This window comes from Sinocyclocheilus anshuiensis, unplaced genomic scaffold, assembly GCF_001515605.1.
Source record: "Sinocyclocheilus anshuiensis isolate Anshui unplaced genomic scaffold, SAMN03320099.WGS_v1.1 scaffold579, whole genome shotgun sequence".
Lineage (NCBI taxonomy): Eukaryota > Metazoa > Chordata > Actinopteri > Cypriniformes > Cyprinidae > Sinocyclocheilus > Sinocyclocheilus anshuiensis.
The window spans coordinates 1948191-1972800 of record NW_015551075.1 but is presented as its reverse complement, the minus strand read 5'-3'; the positions used below and the strand labels follow the sequence as shown (position 1 = coordinate 1972800).

Here is a 24610-nt window from a genome sequence, read left to right as displayed (position 1 = left end):
TTTTGGAGAAGATATAAACTGCACCATTAGGACGGCTTATTATGCGCCAATCATAATGAGAATTCCTGATTTTGCCTGGAGTGAGACTTATGAAATCAAGAAGGAAAAAAAGAAAACATTTAGATTTGCTTTAGTCTTTATCAATCTTTTTCTGCCATTTTTTTTTAATTCGGTTCCTATCACCACATTCTACAATCAAAACTTACTGTAAAGTGTAAATTTCATAAAACTACATTTAGGCATCTTTGACAGGGATTCCCAAACTTAGGGCCATATGAAAGGCATTTATTTTTTTTTTTTTTCCCAATTCTGTTTTTTTTTTCCGATTTTAATTTTTCTGGATTCAGTTTCAGTGGTTAAATTTGAATTTTAGCAATCAAAAAGCATCCCTAATTAACTGAAAATCATGAAAATTGTACAACAATTAAACAATCGTATACTTTTAAAAGAAGTTGAACAAAAAGTTCTTATTAGGGACACATGAAATCAGTTTTATTATTATGTTTTATTTTAAATGACACATGTTTTCCATTTGAATTTTTCTGGATTTTAATGTTAATAATCAAAAAAAAGAATGTTTAATCAATAGAGTTCATAAAACTTTAATAATAAAAAAAATACAAAGAATAAAATGTAATTAAATGAAAATGTAACAATTCTCAAATGTTACTTTTTTTTCTTGGAAAACAATTGCCCTACTTTTGATTTATTCATCAAAAAGTTCCCCTTGAGATTTTAATAATTTAACATCATATTTGCATGTTCACAGTTTTCTAATCTTGTTAATGGTCGCATGATATGCAGGCAAACAAATGTTTTATTATTATTAATATAAGTATGTTTTAGTGTTGTGATTGGTGTTTTATTTTAAAATTATGCATTTGAATCTTACATCTTTGTTATTTAGGGTTCATTTAAACCTCTCATGCCAAGTATTAAACTTTGTTGTATGACTTTTCCTGCACTGTTTGTGCTATAGACATGAATGAATCATATGGATTGTTGGACTGTTACTTTTTTTGCATGCAATTTTTGCCTGGCAAACACTAAAACCATTTGAAAAATCACACAGACTTACACAACAATATCATAGAGACTTGTGTGCGCTTTTTTGACTTCACCTAGAAACCACCCAGAACACCATGGCAACCGCATACCATCATGCTAGCGACTTCTCAGAACACCTTCATAACCACACTGAAATGATCTGGAAACCACCCAGAACACACTAACGTTGTGGTGGTGAGTTTTACAGAAGCATGCACCACTTGTATTTTCATCAGAAAATGTAAAAATCTTGTATTATTTACATTTATGCATTTGGCAGATGCTTTTATCTAGTGGTCGACTGAAATATCGCCAAGGCCGATATATTGGCCGATATTTGGCATTTTTCAAATATTGGCATTGGCCGATGCGTTCGAGGCGGGACTTTTATTTTGACTTTTATCTAATGTGACACAGTGCTCACATTCTCCCTCTTGTTCGCTGTTGTTCTGTCTAATACGGATAGACGTCTGTCTAATAATCACATAGAAAGGTTAAACAAAGGAATTAAAATGTATACAAAAAGTATTATAACGATTGCTTTTATATTATTAGTAATAGAAAGGCAAACATTATAATACTTTCTTGTTTGCCGTCAGCATTCAGCAAATATGCATTTATATCATTTAAACAAATCTTTGAATGACTAATGAGCATTTAACTTCACAAACCTTGCAAACTTAGTCGGATCCAGTTGTGAGATCTTGTGAAGTGTGCATTTGTATCCTGCATGATCGCGTGTTCTCTGTGTGACGGTCGGTCCGTGCGAATTGAACGCGGACAGGAGGAGAGTTCAGCTTCACTGAAGACGCGAGATCGACAAACTTTAAACTCGTGATTTCAAATTATGCTGCGCTTTATGCTTTTGCCCACTGTCATATCCATGTCATTTTCACAGTGTGCTGTATGTAAAATGAGTGATATTTGTGATATACTTTGTCATCTAAAGTATAAGTATGTTTATTTAACATAATTATTTTTTAATCCATTTTCAAATTATTTCAAATTTCTTAAATATCAATTAAAATAAATAAAATTATATCGGCTTTATATCGGCCATCGGCCACCCTGCTTGCAAGATATCGGCATCGGCGGTCAAAAAAACAATCTCGGTCGACCACTACTTTTATCCAAAGCAACTTAAATTGCATTCAATGATCTTGTTTTTCAATGATCTTGATTTGACTGTGTGTGTGTGTGTGTGTGTGTGTTCTTAAATGTATTTTGTAGGCCTAGAGAGTGCCTGGCTCTCTAATAATGTCACATATGACGTATATTATGGTTTGCTGTATTATATACTGCATCTGTCTAGTTGTAATCCCAATTCCATATTAATCAGTCAATTAATATTAAGAGCTGAGGTGAGCAGATTTAAGCTCCTGTTGATAGCAGATGCTCTCCTCCCATGCACTGACATACGCAGTACTGCATTAATATGCCAGGTCTTCGATGAAGAGTCCTATTTTGTGGTTTTGCTCTCACCTTAATGAAAACATGAGACGCCCTTCGCCAAACCAAAACTATGCCTTGTATGTGCTGCTTGGTCTGAAGCCCTGAACTGAAGAACGTAATACTGTAGCAAATAAGGCCAGATCATGTTCTTCTTGCATGCACTGTATAAAATGAATTTTTAATAAGTTGTAAATAAAAGAAAAATAATTGGAGTACATTTTACAAGAAAATACATTTAAGTCGTCCTTCAAAATTTCATGTTTAACTCAACGTGTTACTTGCCGTTGTTTCTTTGTAATTATTTGTGAAATGTACTTGCAATTTGAGTAAAATTCTAAAAAACACTGGGTTAAAAACAACCCAATTTGGGTTGTTATTAACCCAAGGGCTGGGTAAATATAGGACAGAACCAATCTTGGGTTAAATTTACCCAGCAAATTGTGTTGTTTATTTAACCCAGCATAATGGGTCGATTTAACACAGCTAATGAGTTTATTCATTTTTACTATATTACACTCTAGCCGAAACATGCTTTGACTCCATAACCTGCCAATAAACAAACAATAAACAGCTCTCAGGACATGTTTTAACATCCAAACAAAGTATTATATTCTGTATGTTTATGAATAAAATCGTTTATTTTATGCAAAGCATCAGGCTTTTCCATCACGCGAAAAGACCGCGACACTCGTTAAAGGTGATTCACACCGCGGGCCTGTATGTTGCTCTGCATAAAATTTAACTAGGCCTATATACAGCACAGTAACGATTTTATAGATAAAATAAAATGTACACAAACCTGTATTTTACTGAAGAATGCATCAGTTCGATGGCGCTTAGAACTGCTCTCTCGTGAAGAGAAGACGCAAAATCCCCGCGATAAATAACTCAACCGCTGGGTTACGTCTGACCCTGGATCTGAGTAACACTAAAACTACCCAAACATTGGGTTGTTATGTCTGACCCAGGAGCTGCAAAACAACCCAAACACTGGGTTGTTACATTTGACCCAGGAGCTGGGTAACACAAAAACTACCCAAACACTGAAGAAAAAACCCAAAAAAATGACCCAAAAGGCTCAACCCAGCAACCCATTTGTGTGTGAAGTGCTATTTTTTAATTTCTTCTCATGTCTATAAAAATCATTAATGTAAAGCATGAAGCTTGTTTGTGTTTCACTTTCAGAAAGTATGTACAATTTTAAGGCAGCATCATATGTGTGCTTCACTGAAAAGATAATCCCATAATGCAATGCAATGATTTAAAAAACAAACAATGTATGTTTGTGCTTATGTTGTGTTGTCTGTCTAATTCAAACTCTGTTAAACTAAGTTGTGAGTCGACTCTCTCATGCATTTCATGTGTTGATTTGTGGTTTCTTGAGTTGTTGGCTATGTAGAGCATTCCAAATCAGCCAGTAAGTTAAGATACCTACTGTATGTAGCCAGAAGAAGGCTATAGGCAGCTCACTAGGTTTTGGAACAGAGATTTAAAGTCCTGGGAGTTTAGTTTTTTTTTTTTTTTAATCTCTGGCTTTGTTTCTCTCTGCTTGTCTGTGTTTCATCCGGTCTGTCTCTGTGTCTATCGCAATGAGACTGACTGTAGCACCTCTACAGTGTCATAGCGATGCTGAGAACACAGCGGCACACAGGAGAACAGGATCAGCCTGTCTGATATTTCTCATTTCAAGCATCTTGGAATTATGAGAGGAGAAAGCTGCCGAAACCTTATCATTTGATCTTTTCTCCTCAACAATACATCTGTTGCCAATGTTTTTGTTCTTCACAAACCTCAATACCTCTTTTCTGCTTTTTCTGATTTCATATAGCTGCTGCAACATCTTATTTAAATAGTGATGATTTCAAATCGGACCTTTACAGGCACATATACAGTGACAGATTCATTATTTTGTCTGTTATTTCAAAATATCTATTATTTATAATATATAGAGAGAGCTTGTTAAGATTTTTACGTTTTTGAATGTTATTCATGCTCGCCAAGGCTGCATTTATTTGTTTAAAATTGCAGTTAAAAACAGAAATATTGTGAAATGTTATTATAATTTAAAATAACTGTTCTATATATTTTATTAAATATATTTTAAAATGTAATTGTTTTCTGTGATGCAAAGCTGAATTTTCAGCATCATTACTCCAGTCTTCAGTGTCACATGATCCTTCAGTAATCATTCCAATATGCTGATTTGCTGCTCAAGAAACATTTCTGATTATTATCAATGTTGAAATCAGTTCTGCTGCTTCATATTTTTGTGGAAACCATGACCATTTTTTTCAGGATTATTTGATGCATAGAAAGATTAAAAGAACAGAATTGATTTGAAATAGAAATCTTTTGCAAAATTATAATCACAGTGCATTCTGGGTTTGTCTTCTGCATAAAAGATGCATTCAAAGTTGTGTTCGAATTTTGGTTAAGGCGAGACACTGCAGGTGTCAGACTCTGTTCCATGTTTTGTGTGTGTCTTGCTCCCCATGTGCCTTCCTGTGCCCTTAATTGGTTTGTTTCCTGTTCCTGTCCTGATTAGTTAAGTTCATTTGTCCTAGGTGTTTCCCTTGATGTTTCATTGCTCCCATTCCTGAGTTCGTCTCCCTTGGTTCCTGTAAATAAAGTCTTGGTAAAGTATTCTCCAGCGTCTCCTCGTTCCTCGTGTGTGTGCATCGTGACAGCAGGTGAATAGGGTAAAAATATTAACTAATAGTTATCACCTTACTTACCCAGTTGATTGATTACATTGATAATTGCAAAAAATTTTTGTATTACAAGTTTTCTAAAATGTTATGTTTAAATATGAAAATGAGGCATTATTTAATGAAATATGCGCTAATTTGCATTAATTTCTAGTACAAAAATCTGAACACTGGATGAAGTCAGTTTCAAAATTCTTGTTTAATTCTTTTGACATATTAGAGTCAAATGTTTTTACAGAGGGAATTTTGGGTATCGTTCAAAATCTTTGAACAGCCATAAAACAATATATATTTTCACAATTTTTGGGGGAATAAAATGTTGTATACAATCAAGCAAATTATATATGAACAAATCCCTCTGTAAAAAATCTTCAGAATATAGACAGGAATAAAAATGTAAAGTTTGGTGTGTGTAAGTGCTACTGAAGTGGAGATAAAAATATGTATTGTAATTGAAATCTATTGACACAAATAGATAAAGTGCTATAAAATAAGCACTTAACAGTGTCTTTTGGATGTTTTCTTTCCACTAGTCTTTATCAACACTTTATGAAAAGCCAAAAAGGTCAAAATCTCAAAATTGACAGGTGCATGAAAAAATAGTGTTTTTGCCTGCAGTGTCTCCGGCAGCAAAATCTTGCTAGGCAGCTCACATGGTTTTGTAACAGAGTTATAGTGTCAAAAACAGAGCTTTTCCAGGAAAACATTTCAATAGTTCAACTAGTTCTTGTTGATTATAAACCTAACATAACACCCACACTGTTCTGGAAGCCCTATAACATAGACAAATCTATTAAGCAGCGAATATCAAACATTGTGCATTGCATTAGGAAAATTTCACGCTTTTGCTAAACACCTCTAAACATTTGGCTTTCATTTGTGTCTTGTGCAGAAGATCAGACAGTGGCTGATTATGTTGAGAGTTCTGAGGCCGTACATGCGTTGGCCATATGGCTCACTTCCCTGACAACTTTGATCTTCACATCACTAGCAGAATGCAATTGTGTTTGTCACAGCTTGTTAGAGTAACCAGTCCCTTGGATGAAATTGCAAGCAAACGTATGAAAAAAAGAGTCAAAAAAGCAGAAAGGCATTTTAGCAAAGGGACTTGGAAGAGTGTGGTGTCGATCCACGTTTAGCAGTTGGTTTTCTTGAACTTCTTTTATGTTTTGTTAACACTTCAATTCCTGAAATGAATAGTTCATCCAAAAAGATTCTGTGTTTTAATGGCTTGTCAAATGGCTCCAGAAGACTTGGAAGTGTTACTAAGGTCCATATTAGTGCATGTATCTAATGAACACTTTTATGGTCATTTTTAAGATCTTGACATCTGCTTTTTTGCATAAAAAAGAGCCTCGGATCTCCTTTTAGGGCTTCTCACACTGAGCTTATCCCTGGGTTATCATCTTTTTAAACCCTGGGCTAATGTCACTTTTATAGCAACATTTCACACATGTAGTTAGTTCAATACCATTGATTGGACAAATACATCTTGATATTAATGACCTCATTGTCCCATTTAGCCATTTGTTAGCAACTGCCTTTTTTAAGACAAGTAAAAGCTTAACCCCCAAAGGGACTTGGAAGAGTGTGTGCTTTGAGAATATATTGGAATGATATCATTCCCACCGATAAAGATTTTGATAACAGTGGTTTCGATCCACGTTTAGCAGTTGGTTTTCTTGAACGTCTTTCATGTTTTGTTAACACTTCAATTCCTGAAATGAATAGTTCATCCAAAAAGATTCTGTGTTTTAATGGCTTGTCAAATGGCTCCAGAAGACTTGGAAGTGTGACTAAGGTCCATATTAGTGCATGTATCTAATGAACACTTTTATGGTAATTTTTAGGATTTAGCCATTTGTTAGCAACTGCCTTTTTTAAGACAAGTAAAAGCTTAAGCCCCCCACAAAAATAGATGGATCCAGAAGTTTGAATATGCTGTTTCTGCAGCACAGTGTGAAATCATGAAACATGAATAATTACTAAGATAATTACTTTCCAAGTGTGAAGCACTGTATGAACAGTGTGACACATTGAAAAAGATACAAAAGAGAGTTTAAACCAGCCTACAATGGTTTGCTGGTCTCGCAACCTGCAGCAGTTTGCTGCTCCATCTGTTTGTTGTGAGAAATGATGCTTAAAGGGACAGTTCACCCAAAAATGAAAATGACCCTATGATTTACTCACCTTCAAGCCATCCTAGGTGTATATGACTTTCTTCTGTCAGACGAATACAATCGCAGTTATATTAAAAAACTAGAGATTTCAGCTTACAAAGTTTTAAATATGGATATTTTTCTTACACAAACGCATCACTTCACTTCAGAAGGCCTTTATTAACCCCCCGGAGTCATGTGGAGCACTTTTTTATGATGGATGGAGGCACTTTATTTGCTTCAAAATCTCGACCCCCATTCACTGCCATTATAAAGCTTGGAAGAGCCAGGACATTTTTTATTACAACTGCATTAAGATATAACACAAATTAAGATATTTTTGATAAAATCCAAGAGCTTGAACGTTGTAGTCAGAAAGCTCTTGGATTTCATCAAAAATATATTAATTTGTGTTCCAAAGATGAACGAAGGTCTTACGGGTTTGGAACGACATGAGGGTGAGTAATTAATGACAGATTTTCATTTTTGGGTGAACTATCCCTTTAATTAAGGGTGTCATGATATATTCTGTGATAAGAAGCCACATCAGTGCACAGAAATAAGTTATTTCAAACACTCGATTGATGCTATAACATGGGTTTGGAATAAAAAATTTTATTGTCATAAACTGTTGTACTTTGATGCTCTACTAAGGGGAGAAATGAATATATAGTTTATATTATTTATTGTTTTTGTCTAATTTTTTTTTCAAGATTTATCTATATCGTGATATATATCGTTATCGTGAATTCTTTAGACCACAATAATCATGCAGTGTAAAATCTGTTATCACGACAGCACTAGAGTGGACTTTGAGTTTTGTAACCTTGCAGATCTTTTTTATGCTCAAGCAGCAACATTACACACTTACTACAGTTGAAAAAGTGAAAAAAAAAGCATAATAGGACCCCTTTAAACTGTTCTTTTTCCAGCTTGGCGAATTCAAAATTGCAAGTGTGAAAAGCCCTTTTGTGTTTCTCGGAAAAAAAATCAAGTGAATTTGAACAACATGTTGGTGAGTAGATAATGACAGATTTTTCATTTTGGGGTCAGCTATTCCTTTAAACTCCCTTCCAAACCTCTTCTACCCTCTGTTTTTTCCCCTTCGCTCATTCAGTTTGCGTTCAGCAGCCAGCTCACCCAGATGTTAAAGTGTTGTTTAGCCGAGTCCCAGAACGCCGACCACTGCTTTCCATCCAAAGTTTGACGAGAATCTCATGGACCTGTTGATCCATCTGTCGCCCCCACACGCACATGCATCTGGAGCTTGGAGAGATATGATTGATGAGCGAATTCCACTGGTGGTCTGTGGGAGACACGGAGGAGGTCAGGTCTCACTGGTGGATCTCTAGCCGAAGGGTCGCTTATCACCTTCTCACACCCACTCACTGCCTGACCAGGCCAGCCACTGTGTGTTTAAGTGTATGTGTGTGTCTGTGGCTATATACAGTAGGACGTTTATGTTTATGCATTTGGGAGATGCTTTTATCCAAAGGGAGATAGGTCAGATGCTTTATGCACGTGTGCAGGCCAAAACTTTGCAAGCATGGTTCTGTTAAAGGAATAGTTCACCCAAAAATGAGAATTTTCTGAAAATATACTCACCCTCAGGCCATCTAAGATGTGGATGAATTCGTTTCGTCATCGGAACAGATTTGGAGAAATTTATCATTGCATCACTTGCTCACCAATGGATCCTCTGCAGTGAATGGGTGCCGTCAGAATGAGAGTCCAAACAGCTGATAAAAACATCACAATAATCCACAAGTAACTCCAGTCCATCAATTAACATCTTGTGAAGTGAAAAGCTTTGGGTTTGTAAAAAAAACAAAACAAATCCATCATTAAGGGATTTCAAACCATAGCTTCTGGCTACAATATGAGTTGTCTATCTATAATATTGCTTTCTTCAGTGAAAAAGTCGTCTCGTCTGAATCAGGAGAGAAATATGCACAGACCAAGCACCGTTTATAAGTTAAAACAGTCCAAAACAGTTCTAAACAAATATGTTTGTGGATTTTGATGTGAGGAACACAACTTTTACTGCTACTTTTGAATGTCCATCAATGGATAGTTGTTGCTAATATCCACTTTAGCAACGCTGAGAACACATACTTTCATCGCGTTATGAATTGTGGTAATTTCGTAATACAGCAACTCAAAAATTGAGATGGCAGAGCCAGAAGCATTTGTAAATGCAAATCCATAGCCATGCTAATGCTAGCATTGCTATTTTACCAGTTGTGCTACAGAAAACAGCTTACCCGAGTAAATCAGCAAAACCACCTTCTCATTTTGAGAAATATGCTTGTATATTTTGGGTAAACGTGTGGTCATGATAGACAGGATAAGCTACTGTTAAGTGTTTACATTTAGCTGTATTTTCCCCATACATTTGTGTGATTTGTTTTAGCAGAACAAATTGAAGTAAACTGAAATTTGTATTTTTTTTTTCTCTGAGACAACAATATGCTTTAGGCAAAAACATGGCTCCATTTTTCAAATCAGATTTCTTATGTTTGCATTAAAGATGTTTACTGTGGGAAGGCAACTGATAAAGATAGACAAGTTATGTAAGTCGTGTGGAATTTATTTTATTTACAAGATGAGCACTAATTGCTATTAATAAGTTGTAACTGTCAAGTCAAGTCACCATTATTTTTTATAGTGCTTTATACTATAGAGATTGTTGCAAAACTGCTTCACAGTAATAAACAGGAAAGTAACAATAAATTATGTGAATTTCAAAACTGAGGCAAATCCAAAATTCAGCAATAAAGCAGCTGTTGCAAGACAATACTGTCATTATTCAGCTCCATACAGTAGCTATGTTTCCATCCACCATTTTTATGTGAATTTTGGAATATTGTATTAAAAATGCTGGATGGAAATGCCAAAATGTGCATAAAAAAACTGATGCGATAATTTTTTTTTATTTTTAAAAAATCTGATAAGACGACAAGCAAAAAAAAAACTATAATGGAAACATTTACCGAATAAATTCCTTGGTGCACATCAAATAAGTCCTGTAAATTTGCCTCAACAGATCATGTGATTGGATAACTGAACAAACCAGCTCACTAATCTCATCACACACCATTTCAAATGTTATTTTAATAATTCTGAAATGCCTGAGCCAAAGTCCGTCATCAAAATGATTTGGTATAATCCAAGTGTGCCGCACATGTCATGAAAAGTGAAGCCAAAACATTTCGATCGCCATCTGGTGGCTGGCTGCAGTATAGGTCATAAACCCCGCCCTCTCCATTTAAAGGGGACATAACACACACATTTTCGCCAATCTCATGTTAATCTTGAGTAGCTATATAGTAGTATTTGCATTCTTCATATCTCCGAAGAGTCTTTACTTTGATCAGATTTATAAAAGAAAGATACAGCTTTACGCTTCTCTCTGAAAACAGCCGAGCGTCTGGAGGCATGCCATGGGCGGAGCTAAAGAGTCTCGAACGCTTACGCACCGATTACCAACAAAACACAGAAATTTGATGCAGTTTTACTCACCACCTGCGATTCCAGCTCATGACCGGGATATTTTATCGCTGGGACCGCTCTTATCTTTCAGCATCAAACGATCTGCAAATCCAGCGTCGAACTGGGCCTCGTTTATAAAACATTCGTCACCGAAATGACTGGAACAAACACACGTGCGAAACGCCGTTGCTGTCCCGGAAAAACAAACTGCATCCACTGTTCCCTTAACGCTGGGTTCTTTGGGAAGCTAAACAAGGTTATCTTTCCCTCACATCCAAAAATACACTTCTTTGGAGACATGCTTCTTGAGCAAGTCCTGTGCAGCGTTGCCGACGACTTCCGTTACCCGAATGAAGCAAGTTGATGGGCACGCGCTCTCGCTCTTGCTCTCGCTCTCGCTTTATTTGCTGTGTGGCGTGCTCTTCCTGGAGAAGTGCCCATACAAGGAATTCCACTCTTCGTGACATCATGAAGAGCCATGCTCGAAAAAAACTTTCCGAAACTTTTTCGAACCCGGAAGGAGTGTATTTGGCACAGAAATACTTTGTCATACGTCCAAATCGTTTTTTGAAACTTTGGCCACGTTTAGCATGAGAATCCAACTCTTTAACAGTGTAAATAACTCAGAATGCATGAAATCGCATTAGACCCCCCCTTTAAACGAATGGGACGTGAGCCAAACTAAATAATCAAATTACACTTCAAATTATTTTTTTCCCCCAAAAGATGGTTTCCATCATTTTAGGTAGTTCTTGTCATACTAATGTATGTTCAAGTGTTCATGCTTTTAGTTTGTTATTTGATTCTATAAAAAAAGGGGTGTGGTGTAATGATTATGAGCTTGCGATTGGGCGGGACTTTGATACAACGGCTTCACCTTTACGATCAGTACTGCGCAGACTCGGGCTCCAAATGATGTAATTTTTGCAAGATGACAGCGGCCAAATTAGATGTTTTGGCTTCACTTTTCTATGTGGAGGAAGTGGAGACGCATCGTCAATCTTTTTTTTACAGTCTATGGTATAATCACCTTCAATAACTGTCTCACAAGATTGCGTTCCCAAACATTACCGAATGTAAGATAACATGACAGAGTGTGTTACTGCATTGTGTCTGTCATTTATTATAGGAAAATATAGCCACAGGCTTCCCCAGGTGTAGCAGCTTGCATTTTTATTATTGACACTTTGCACAATTTTCCCAGGAAGTGGCGATTTTATTCTCTTGAACACATGGGATGAAAACGATTTTTTTGTGATTATTCTAATTATGCATATAAGTTAAATTAGTCAATTTAGATGGAAACTAAGCTAGTGTTGGTTCAGTTCAGTTCACTGACTGTGTAAAGTTTATTTGTAAATGCTGACTACAATCTTATTACCGTTTAGTATTCTTAGTGTTTGAATAGCTATGCATAAAAAATTAAAAATAGAATAGTGATAAAGCTCATCATAAAATACATGATAACTTTTTAAATATTTATGGTAGCTACAGTTGAGAATAAGATTGATGTTTTTCCGCTGGAATTGTATAAAGAAGAAGACCAGGCGTCCAAAGTTCAAAATTCATTACCATAATGAGTTATTTATAAAAACAACATATCTTTTTAATGTTTTCATGCCATTGCTAACTGAGTGATCACCCAAAACGTATTATTACAGACTACACTTCATGTGTTCATTCAGGAAAAGTCTAGTGCTAGTATTTAAAATAGTTTTTAGGCACATTTCAAAGTCCTGGATGTAGAGTTTTATTGTCTGTGCTGCACACTTGATGCCTTTCAGCAAAAATGGCCATTTTGAATCCAAAATATGTGGGTGGAGGGAATTTTAGATTTAATTTAAATTTGATTAATGATTCATAAATTGATTTAATGCTACAGTATGTAATGGTATATTTACAAGGATTGCATGCAAATGTCAGTCATGTTTTTTTTTTGTTTTTTTTTTGCATTCCTGAGTACAGCTGCATTAGCACAGTCACTCAGGAACTCTGCGTCTGGCAGAGAACAGGCTCTGATTCATTAATACCACATAATCTTCCTTTAATTCATAATTCAAAAGTACACATTGAGCATGTAAGTGTCACGGTCCTGTCTGTTCCCCTGCCTGATTCTCCTGTGGGTTTCCCCACGGACTTCATTACCCATAATCCTTCACACTCCCTCACTTGTCCCTTGTCATTAATTACTACCACCTGCAGCTACTTTCCTTCAACACATAAAAGACAGTTTGTTTCATTCACCTACTGACTGGTTTCAAGGTTGCTCACCTGCCTGTTGCTCCGTGGACTCCCCTTTCTGGAGTACCTTTTAGATTACTTTCATTCTCTGGGATGCACTTGAATCTGGGTTGTTGTGCTCCATCTGTTCAGCTATTCCAAAGAAAGTAATTGACTGTTACTCGAGTTCTGCAACTTTTTGAGACTGCTTGTGCTTGCAGTCATCATTGGATGTTTTGGATGATTTATGGATTTGTAAATAAAGAGCACGTTCACTTGCCTGCCTTGTTCCTCTCGGTCCAGTTTGTGACCGTAAGACTTGCATTTTTCTAAAGTTACTTTTGCTAAGTTTTCCAAATTTTGAGAGCTCATTCATTTTTAATATTTTATTGTATTTACATTCATTAAAATATGATCTAATGTAAGATTGTGTTGTTTAGATCATCCCATCTTTTTCACTTTTCATGAGTTTGCAGACATGTAACTTTTTTTTACAAAAAATTCAGCATTTACGTGTCTTTTAAATTGGGTGAAAGCTCTACATAAACCTCATACATTTAAACTAATGTTGCAATATTGGCTGTAAAGCCTCCACTGTAGAGTTTTTTTTTTTTAATATCCTTGCCATAAACTGATCCATTAAACTGATTATAGTAATTCATCTAGTGACTATTCGGCTACACAAACCGTGATTTGTTGCATCTTTGTTTGAAAGTATTCCTGGAGGAGAGAACGTAAGTGACAAACAAACATGATCTATCTAACATGCACGTTATTTGTTTCAACCAAGATTTTTCCCAAGGAGCAGTCCTGGCAATCACGGGCTTTACCTAAACTGACAAGCACAGAGGAGTTATTTGAGGTCGCACTATATTCTGGAGTGCTCTTGTCCAAAATATACTTTCAGCTCACTCCGTTTCTAGTTGACAAATCAAGAGAGACATCGAATGTGAATAGTATATCTCTATTGATCAAATGCTTTTTTTTTTTTTTTCGCAATGCAGTGACAATGGTTTTGGTAAAAGAGGGGGAAAAAAAACAACCCGAGTTACCTTGCTTTCTGAATGCTGTGTTCTTACTCAAGGATTTGGAACAAAGCCATTATTTGAATTGAGTTTAGATTTAGACCTAGCTGGATTATATACTAACCATATTACACACCATAAAAGCTGCATAGTTACAATCCAGAAGTACCAGAGAAATATTTCAGATGTGGCTTAGAATAAAGTACATTGAGTTCCGCAGTTGGGTGCAGTAAAGTTAAAAATGTTGGCAAGAGCTTAGAAATTTAGTGGCCAAAATATTGGACACTCCATTTCCAGTGGACTCGGAGCGCTGTCTCTTAGGAAGTTGTACTGATTTTAATCTCAGACACAACCACAAAATAAAATATGCAAACATTGCCTTCACTGTTGCTAGGAAGTGCATTGCACTGACCTGGAAATTGAGTTCCCAACTCAAAAACTGAATGATGAATTTAGGTTGATTTTAATAGAATTTTTAATTGTTATTGATTTTTTTATTTTTTTTTTTTGTCATTCCAGGGTTTCCGCGGGTCCTTAAAGCCTTAAATTGTACAAGAAAGTCTTAATTATGATTTCAGGAGGTCTTACATTTTGGGGACGGAAAGACCAGAATTGCGATATGGCTTAATGTGACGATTAAACCTCAAAGGGCTATGATCTGGCCCGTAACCAGCTATGAGGCCACCGAGGTCTGGACCTCGGTAAATTTTTAATGTTCAAAAAATAAAATTTGTTCTTTGACTAATTTGTTGTTAAAGGAACACTCCACTATTTTTGAAAATAGGCTCATTTTCCAACTCCCCTAGAGTTAAACAGTTGAGTTTTACCATTTTCGAATCCATTCAGCCGATCTCTGGGTCTCTGGCGGTAGCACTTTTAGCTGTAGCTTAGCATAGATCATTGAATATGATTAGACCGTTAGCATCTCGCTCAAATGACCAAAGTTTCTATATTTTTCCTATTTAAAACTTGACTCTTCTGTAGTTACATCGTGTACTAAGACCGACGGAAAATGAAAAGTTGCGATTTTCTAGGCCGATATGGCTAGGAACTATACTCCCATTCCGGCGTAATAATCAAGGAACTTTGCTGCATACCATGGGTGCAGCAGGCGCAATGATACTACGCAGCACCTGAAAATAGTCCCAGCTACTCAATATCTTGCAACACTGCACTGCCGGCACTTAAACTGAAAGCAATCAAAAAAGCCCATGGACAGGTCTTTGCTAACAAGATATGACATTCGGTAAGGGAAACGCAAAAATTATGATATTATCTGTCACACCCCGGACCTCACTAATTTTAAAAGCCTGGGTACGGCCATGGCTATGATTTAATTAAATAAACCGGGGCGCTACACATTTCAGAGTCCGGTGCTGCACTGCTTTGTTTACTGTCGTTACCGAGGAAACTGCTATATTTCTGCCATTCTGAAAGTGCCTCCTGCTGGCAGAGAATGAATGTGTATTTTTAATAAGCCTATTTTATTGGAGTAGGGTATTCCTACAGTACTGGAGGCTGCAGTTTCAGGACTGCGTTTCTAGGACCAATTTTTTTTTATATTTTTTTTTTTTTATGTACGTATGCGGTACAAAATAGTGTTTATTAGTACATTAATACATTTTAAATAAGTAGAATACAAATACTAGTTCACAACATCCAGCAGCACAATGAACACAGCTAAATAGGCTAAATGGAGATTGCTGACATCGCCTCACACACTCAAGTTCATGCCAGCTCTTACATTAAAAATAAGATGGAAAGATAAAAAATGAATAGTTTCCATGGATCTAGTCATTGCATCTGTTTGTTTGATGTTTGAATCGGGTCTCCTCTGTTGGAATAGAATTGGTTAGCTGGTGCTGTCACAAAAAAATAGGGTCCTAGTAGAAATGCGGTCTGAAACTGCAGCCTCTGGTATTGCAGGAACACAGTATTGGGGTTGTTTTTGTTCAGACCAATGTGAAAATCGACATGTTTTTACCCTGCAAACATGCAGAGCTGTAACTGAACTGGTGGATCGATAAGAAGATAATGCATTATAAAAATCTAAACAGTAAAATGTATTTGTTAGTTAATTAACATAATTTGTTGATGATAATTGTTTAATATATTAATTAATACTTTTGACTCATCCATTTTATTAAAAATGGTTTAAAGGCTGAAATCTGAAAACTTGTATCTGAACTGTAAATCATACGTTTTACAGTCATTTTACAGTTTAATGTTACTATAGACATTGCCCTACCCCGCTGATATGGTATTCATTTTATTTGTGCAGGTATTAAAAAAAAGGTCATAAAAAATCTTAAATTTGAGCTTAAAAATCCTGCAGAAACCCTGCATTCTCCTTTAGTACCATTTTATAATTTTCGTGCATCTTTAAGTTTAGATTTTTTTTTTAATAAAATGTTTATATTTTAGATGATTTCAGATTTATTTTAATTACGGTAACCCCCCCCCCTTTAGATTAAAACGTGAAATGCATTGGGTTAAGAAAAAAAGAATGATGATGATCATTTAGGTTATCATTGAGATAACAGTATTTGCAAATATCAAAATGAACTTGATTTTCTAAATAATGTTAATTGCCAGGACGACATTTCTAATTTTTTTTTTTTTGAAGCACATGTTTTTAATCTAAAATTTATATTTTATTTTATTTCAGCTTTATTTTAGTTACTGAAAATGTTTTTTTTATTTTTGTTTTTTTAATTATTAAAAAAAAGTAATGAATGAAATTAGGATAATTTTAATAGAATTTTTAATTTTAACTGAATTTTTTAACCATTTATAGCACCATTTATTGGATACCCGTATTTGAAAATATCAAAACTTGATTGCTGGGATCTTATGAGTGGTTACCATGTGATTGCTAAGCTGTTCTGAAAGGCTTTTAGTGCGTTGCTATGTAGTTGCTAGGTGTTCTGCCAGGACGACATTTCTAATTTTTTTTTTTTTTGAAGCACATGTTTTTAATCTAAAATTTATATTTTATTTTATTTCAGCTTTATTTTAGTTACTGAAAATGTTTTTTTTATTTTTGTTTTTTTAATTATTAAAAAAAAGTAATGAATGAAATTAGGATAATTTTAATAGAATTTTTAATTTTAACTGAATTTTTTAACCATTTATAGCACCATTTATTGGATACCCGTATTTGAAAATATCAAAACTTGATTGCTGGGATCTTATGAGTGGTTACCATGTGATTGCTAAGCTGTTCTGAAAGGCTTTTAGTGCGTTGCTATGTAGTTGCTAGGTGTTCTGGATGGTTTCCAAGACCCACCCCTCTGAAGTCCTGGTTTGTAGATATGGCTCAGGTCCCTCCTTCATTGTAAGTTTGTCATCATTCACGTTTGTAGTAAAAACAGTGCTCAACAAGTTATGCAGCAAAGTATACTATTTCAGGTTAAGGAATTTAACAAAATTCCCATCTACTCTACATTTCTTGATGTATAACTTTGCATGAGAAATCGATGCCTTTTCAATCACCATTATTATTTTTTAAAGAGTGATTTAGTGTATGTTGAGGGCAAGTTAGCCTCTATGTACTTACGCTCAAAATGCTAAACTGTCATAATGATTGGGAAACACAAACTAAACATTCAGATTCTGTTTATTTAGCCATTTTCACGTCATTAAAACAATACATAAACAACTCTCACACAACTGAATGATTGCAGGCAGGTGTTGGATACGAGGATTAATATGGCGAAAGAAGAAATTCCCACACGCTGCCATAGCTTTCAGTAAATCCCATATTTACTGAAATGTTTTGCCCTTGCAAACTTTGTGACACAAATTTCTTTCACTTCATTAAAAACAAACACCAGAAACATAAATGGGGTTCATTTTGAATGTTTCAAACTTCGTACAGAAACATAAATGGGGTTCATTTGTAGGCGTTTAATTCTGTTAAATGTGCTCTATCTAGCTGAATTAAATAATGACAGGCTACATTTGGCATTGAGGGTGTGTAGTGCATCTGAATTCAAAGACTGAATATTAAAGTCAATATGAAATCATAATGTAAACCGTCTATGTGAGTGTGTGCTAGATCAGAAATCTGTGCGTAACCTGAGCGAGGTGTTTGGTTCTCCTCTGTTGCCAGACGCACCAGTCTGCAGAGCTGCATTAGCCAGTATTGTGAAATGATACCTCTGTACGTCTCTTTGTAGGCGTCGGAAAGCTCAGTCATGAGATGCCGTGGAGACGCTAAACAGCACGTCTGTGTGTGGCTGCCAGCAGAGTCTGCCATCTTTTGCTCTTATTTTCTCAGATTTTCACTGGGATCTCTGGTGTGTCGTTTATTGGGCGCTCCTAAACCTATTAAACGACACACCAGAGAACCCACTGAATATTGTGGGTTTTCTGAGTCACACATTTGTTGCGTGGTCTCCCTGTCGTTTAGTTTCTCTCGTTCATTCTGGCTTCAAGCATTTGGTCCCACCATTGGACTGAGCTGCAAAAAATCTGAATACTTTCCATACCCACTGTATATACATTATACATATATTTTAAAGGTATTTTCGTTTTTTATTTTATATAGGTATTTGTTTGTGTACTTTTTTTTTCACTTTTCTTTTTAACTTGATAAATTTTATATACCTTTTCATTTATTTTTATTTTTATTTCAGTTTTAGTTTAACTTATAGACTTATTTGCAAAGCTTTTTTAGTTTTAGTTGCTCATTTAATATTTATATTTTTATTTTATTTCAACTTTATTTCAATTATTGTAAACAATTTTTAATTATGTTTTTTGTTTTTTTTTGGTTTAATAATAATATATATCTGTTGTGCTATATTAAGTAAAATTTGATTTATTTAATTTACTAGTAAGTAAACTTAAAGGTGTTACTCACTAAACTGTAGCACAAAATTAAATATTTCTATGTTTAGAAAATAAATTTTGTATGTAATGTCTGTTTGAGTACCATTGTTTATACACAGGGCTTGACAACCATGGCTAATGAAACCTGAACTAAGCTAAACTCTAGCTAGCATTAGCCAATACAGTCCTCAGCTTCAGCGTATACACTAAATGAGTGTTGATTTCTCCTCTAAAGCATTGATGTGAGCTCTTCAAGTCCCATTTTCAGGTCAGGGATTTGTAATGAGAAGAGACAGGAGTAAACTGGCTGCTTTTGTACCTGGTGAGCCTGCGGAGAAACCATAAAGAAGTCAGGAAGTCTTATGGAAGAACCTGCGATAGTAACTTTTAAAACGATAGGGATTTGAAATTCATTCTGAGGGCAATTTACAGCATCTCTCTTGACTGGAAAGTTCAGTCTTCAGGGAAATGAATCGCCGTTAGGTCATTGTAAAAGCTGACATCCAATCAGTGCCTCGAGGCTAGCTAGTCAAAGCCCACCGCTGCTAGTCTGTTTTCATTGGCAACTACTGACGGACTGTTTAACTAGGACTGCAGTCCAACAACTGAAATTAAGAAAGCCTCTACAAACACATTCATGGTAATAGAACTGTACAAGCAGAGATGTTACGATTTCCAAACGAAAATGAGCAAGAATTTGTAGAATGCCGAAAGAAACCGGTCTTTCCCACAGAACAACTGCACATTATCCATCAGAGAGCCTTGTTAAAAGAGGCCTACACTGCTATTCAAAAGTCTGGGGTCAGTAAGGTATTTATTTATTTATCTGAAAGAAATTAATACTTTTATGCAACAAGAATGCATTAAACTGATCAACAGTGACAGTAAAGTCATTTTATAATGTTACAAAAGATTTCTATTTCAAATAAATGCTGCTCTTTTGAACTTTCTATTCATCAAAGAATCCTGAAAAAAAACAAACATGTAACCTGGTTTCCACAAAAATATTAAGCAACATTTATTTATCAACATTGATAAAATTATCAACATTGATAAAAATAATAATAAATATTTCTTGTGTGCTGAATCAGCATGTTAGAATGATTTCTGAAGGATCATGTGACACTGAAGACCGGAGGAATGTAGCTGAAAATTCAGCTTTAATCACAGGAATAAATTGCATTTTAAAAATATATTAAGATAGAAAACAGTCGTTATAAATTGGAATAATATTTCACAATATTCTTTTTTTTTTTAAATGAATCAATTTTGTTTCTGTACACTCTTTTTGGTGAGCATAAGATATTTAAAGAAACAGATTGGTCCAAAAATCTAATTTCTGTCATTAGTTAATCATCCGATTGTTGTTCTGTGCTGTTTTGTTTTCTTTGAAAGCCCAAAAAAAATAAAAAATAAATAAATATACAGGTGCATCTCAATAAATTAGAATGTCGTGGAATGGTTAATTTATTTCAGTAATTCAACTCAAATTGTGAAACTCGTGTATTGAATAAATTCAATGCACACAGACTGAAGTAGTTTAAGTCTTTGGTTCTTTTAATTGTGATGATTTTGGCTCACATTTAACAAAAACCCACCAATTCACTATCTCAACAAATTAGAATATGGTGACATGCCAATCAGCTAATCAACTCAAAACACCTGCAAAGGTTTCCTGAGCCTTCAAAATGGTCTCTCAGTTTGGTTCACTAGGCTACACAATCATGGGGAAGACTGCTGATCTGACAGTTGTCCAGAAGACAATCATTGACATATATATATATATAGTTATTTACTGAAAATCTTGCCCTCCACTGCAGCACTTGAATCTCATTCATTATGCATATTTTAAACAGCACTATGCTTATGAACCAATGGAATCAATTATGTCAAGCTTGACAAGTCTTTTTTTTTTTTTTTTCCAAGATTTATTTTTGCCATTTTTGCCTTTACTATGATAGGACAGTTGCTAGACAGGAAGTGAAGTGGGAGAGAGTGAGGGGGGGCGGGATCGGGAAAGGTCCACGCGCCAGGATTGAACTTGGGACACCCGAAGTGCAACGGCGCTATGTGTCCCAACATGTCATTTTGAAATCTTACGTGAATGAGATTCTAGAACAGGGTTGTTCTTAGATGTGACGCAAGTCTCTCGTGTCTTATTGCTTAATTACAGTCTTGGTTGCTTTCAGATCAGACACATGGGAGGTTGTGTTCGGTAAATGTGAGCTTCAATTGATTTAACACTAAATAAAAAGTCGGTCATAGCTAGACGTGAGTAGGCCTATATTTTGCTCTATAAATTGTATCAACACACAGGAGAGTTTGAGTGGGTAAAGAAATCAAGCAGAAGTATTCTGGAGCACTGGGAACCCAGCTAATGTTCAAGGTCAGTCCAAGAGGGATTTACTGGTGGGAAAAGTGAAGGAGCTCAGTGGATAGGTGGCTGACCAAACATAAATAATACTGGAGAATGAATGTGTTTTTCTTCGGAAAAAAAAAAATGTTCGTCCAGCAATAACATTCCTAATTGAGAGCGATACGATTTTTCAGTGCAAAACTGGAGAAACCTGAGATCCACAAGTAGAGGGCATCATTGAAGAACTGAAGGCCTGTTCACACCAAGAACAATAACTATAATGATGAAGATATTTTTAAAAAGATTTAGAATTTAGAAAAAAAAAAGATTTTTAGTTCTAAATTTAAAAGAAAACTCACAACTATAATGATAACAGAAACGATATCGTTGGAATCCAGTCGTGAAACATTTTGTTCAGCTGATGAACGACAGCCAATCAGAGTCCACTCGACTTTAAAGAGTTCGAGCATTTAAAATGGCAGATGACAAAAATGCAGGTCCTGCTTATAATAAACATAATGTTATTGTCTGTTGGTGTGGATGTCAATATAGTTTTTTTTTTTTTAATTGTTCTTGCTGTAAACAGACCATTAGAATGCAATTTCTTGCCTTTTTACTTGTCAGCAGAACACATCAATTGCCTGGTCATTCAAATTCATCCATCTATAATAGAGAAATCAACTGGAATGCTATGAATGGTTGCTGATGACTATATTAGCACCCACACCAATGCACGATAATGTACTGTTTATTATAAGTGGGCTGCAGTTTTGTCGTCTGCCTCTTTAAATGCTCAAGCTCTTTAAAGTCGAGTGATTTTGATTGGCTGTTGATGTTTTTATCGTTCATCAACTAGAATACATAGTTCTGAAAGTGATTCCAACAATATTGTTCTCTTCTGTCGTTATCATTGTAGTGTGGTCCTTGGTGTGAATGGGTCTTAAAGGAATAGTTCATCATTTTCTCGCCCTCAAGTTGTTCCAAATCTGTATGAGTGTCTTTCTTCGGTTGAACACAAAATAATATATTTTGAACAAAGTTGGTAACCAAGCAGTTGACGGTAGCCATTGAAAATAAATATTTTTTCTTGCCAACAGAGGGCATCAACAATTGCCCGGTCATAAATCGACTGCCATGTAGAATGGATTCTGCATTTTTTTATTGGGATTTGAGTTTTAGCATAAAAAAGTAGTACACTTTAGTACATGTTGGTGTTTTTGTGTCTTGCAGTCTTCAAGAACGACACGCTCCGATGAGGAGAGGGACACCGGTTGGGACGCCTGGGGCACGTGGAGCGACTGTTCTCGTACCTGTGGAGGCGGAGCCTCATATTCTCTGCGCAGGTGTCTCAATGGAGGGTGAGCGAGTGCACACGCATGCATTCATAACTAGGGTTGGGTATTGGCACCGGTACCTATGTAACCGGTATGTACTAGAACCGAATCAGAACGCAGATTTTGGTGCCTCATTTCGGTGCCGCTTGAATGCCTGAGCGATCGATTGAAATATTTGTTCTGGTTCTCCGAAATGGACGTAAGAAGCATGGGCATTGCTAGGCCATTTTTAGTGGGCCTATAGCGATTAGCTCCATAAACTGTACACATTCGTGATCGCCTCAGAGTCAGTCCCCTTTAAATTTCATATGAAAACAGTGGCAGACTTCGTCTCCTCCCCTTCTTTCAGTGCACTCTTCAATCCGCAGACCGCGGCGGCGCAGCGCGAGCGGACTCAAACAGAAACAGAGGACACAAGGTGTGTGTTTATCGATAGATTGTTATAATATCTGTATCTGTGCAGTTCTTTGTCATAAATACAGTTTACAAAAGGTCACGAGGGAGCAATCGGTTTCCCATCTACTGTAAAGCTTTCACTGCGTTCCCCCCTCATCGCACCACAGCTGTTTCCTCCAGCGAAAATCTAGCCCTTAACACATATGAACGTATACTTTATAAAACGCTTCATGTTGCTATTTTCATTTGAAAATGTAATATTTAATATAAAACATATTACAGTGCATGTGGCATACCATACAGTCATTCACAGAACTGATTAAAGACAGTGACAGACAGCACTCAGTCAGTTCACTCATTTTAACTAAATATCAGAGTGATTGACAGAGATACAGTTTAAACATTATGTGTGGTTTTGTATTAAATATTGTTTTGTATTAAATAATGACCCAGATCGTGAAATACATTTATTAGCCTTAGAGTAAGGGAAGCACAACTCGGGAAATGAGAGCATCCGAGGAGCATGTGAATGCTATATATATTTATTTTAAATATTTTTAATGTTCTTTAATGTTATCCATCGTTTTTTTTTGTGGCTCTTTTTTTTTAAAGTATCGGTTCAGGCACCGTTTAGGCACCGGTACTGTTTTAAAAGTATCGATTTGGCACCGGTATCGTTAAAAAACCCAATCGATACCCAACCCTATTCATAACTTCATGACATCTCAAACCCTAGCCCTTCCTTTAGAGCCACTGTGTTTAATCTTGAAATATCAGTTTCAAAATCATTCTGATGGCACACTGACTTCTAATAAGGCGAATGGCTTCTGTTTCTTTCTTACATTCCACCCAAACTGCTGTGCTGGGAGTATGTAAGTTTGGTGAGCGGGTACGAAATTCTGCGAAAACAAATGCTTGTATACAACATTACACTACATTTCCAACCACTTAACCGTAGGGGGCTCTAAAGTCACAAAAATACACAAAACTACATGCAGCTGCTTTAAATCTACACTGTAAAAATGTGTTATTTTTCCTGTTAGAAAAATTGTACTGCAAAATACTGTCAAATATATTTTTGCAAGTAAAAACTATGAATTATTCTATGATAAGTGAATTGCCCTATAATAAGTGAAAAACTGTAAAAGAACATTCCCAGAATTCCCTCACTGTAAAATAAATAAACAAATAAAAATTGTAAACTTAAATTTTGTTACCCTTAAAATATTGTTAATTTTACAATAAATGTCTTGTTGAATTAACTTTTCTTGAGAGTAGAGTTAAACTTAAAATTCTAATGCATTTGCTTAAGTTTACTTAAGTATTATGTGACATCACATATTATTACATTTTATTTACATTTTAAATATTACATTTATTTAAATAAACATCTTATTTTTGTTATCAGCAATGCATTAGGGTGTTTTATTATATTATTTAGTGAATGTTTATTGCAGTGTCATGTGTATAATTTTTACAGAAAAAAAGCATATATGAAGAAAAACTGTACATTGCTGATCATTGCATTATATGTAATTTCCCTTTAAAATACTGCCAATTTTTAAAAACGATATATTAGGCAAGT

The 24610-nt window shown here is 35.5% G+C and overlaps 1 protein-coding gene across 1 annotated transcript in view; it reads left to right on the top strand.

Moving 5' to 3' along the window:
• The window catches only part of LOC107662271 (ADAMTS-like protein 3), a 213640-nt gene that overhangs the window by 104244 nt on the left and 84786 nt on the right, over nucleotides 1-24610 (top strand). Inside the window, exon 4 of the mRNA XM_016452223.1 lies at nucleotides 22526-22653. Coding sequence (XP_016307709.1) covers nucleotides 22526-22653 — 128 coding nt within the window. The remainder of the gene's footprint in view (nucleotides 1-22525; nucleotides 22654-24610) is intronic.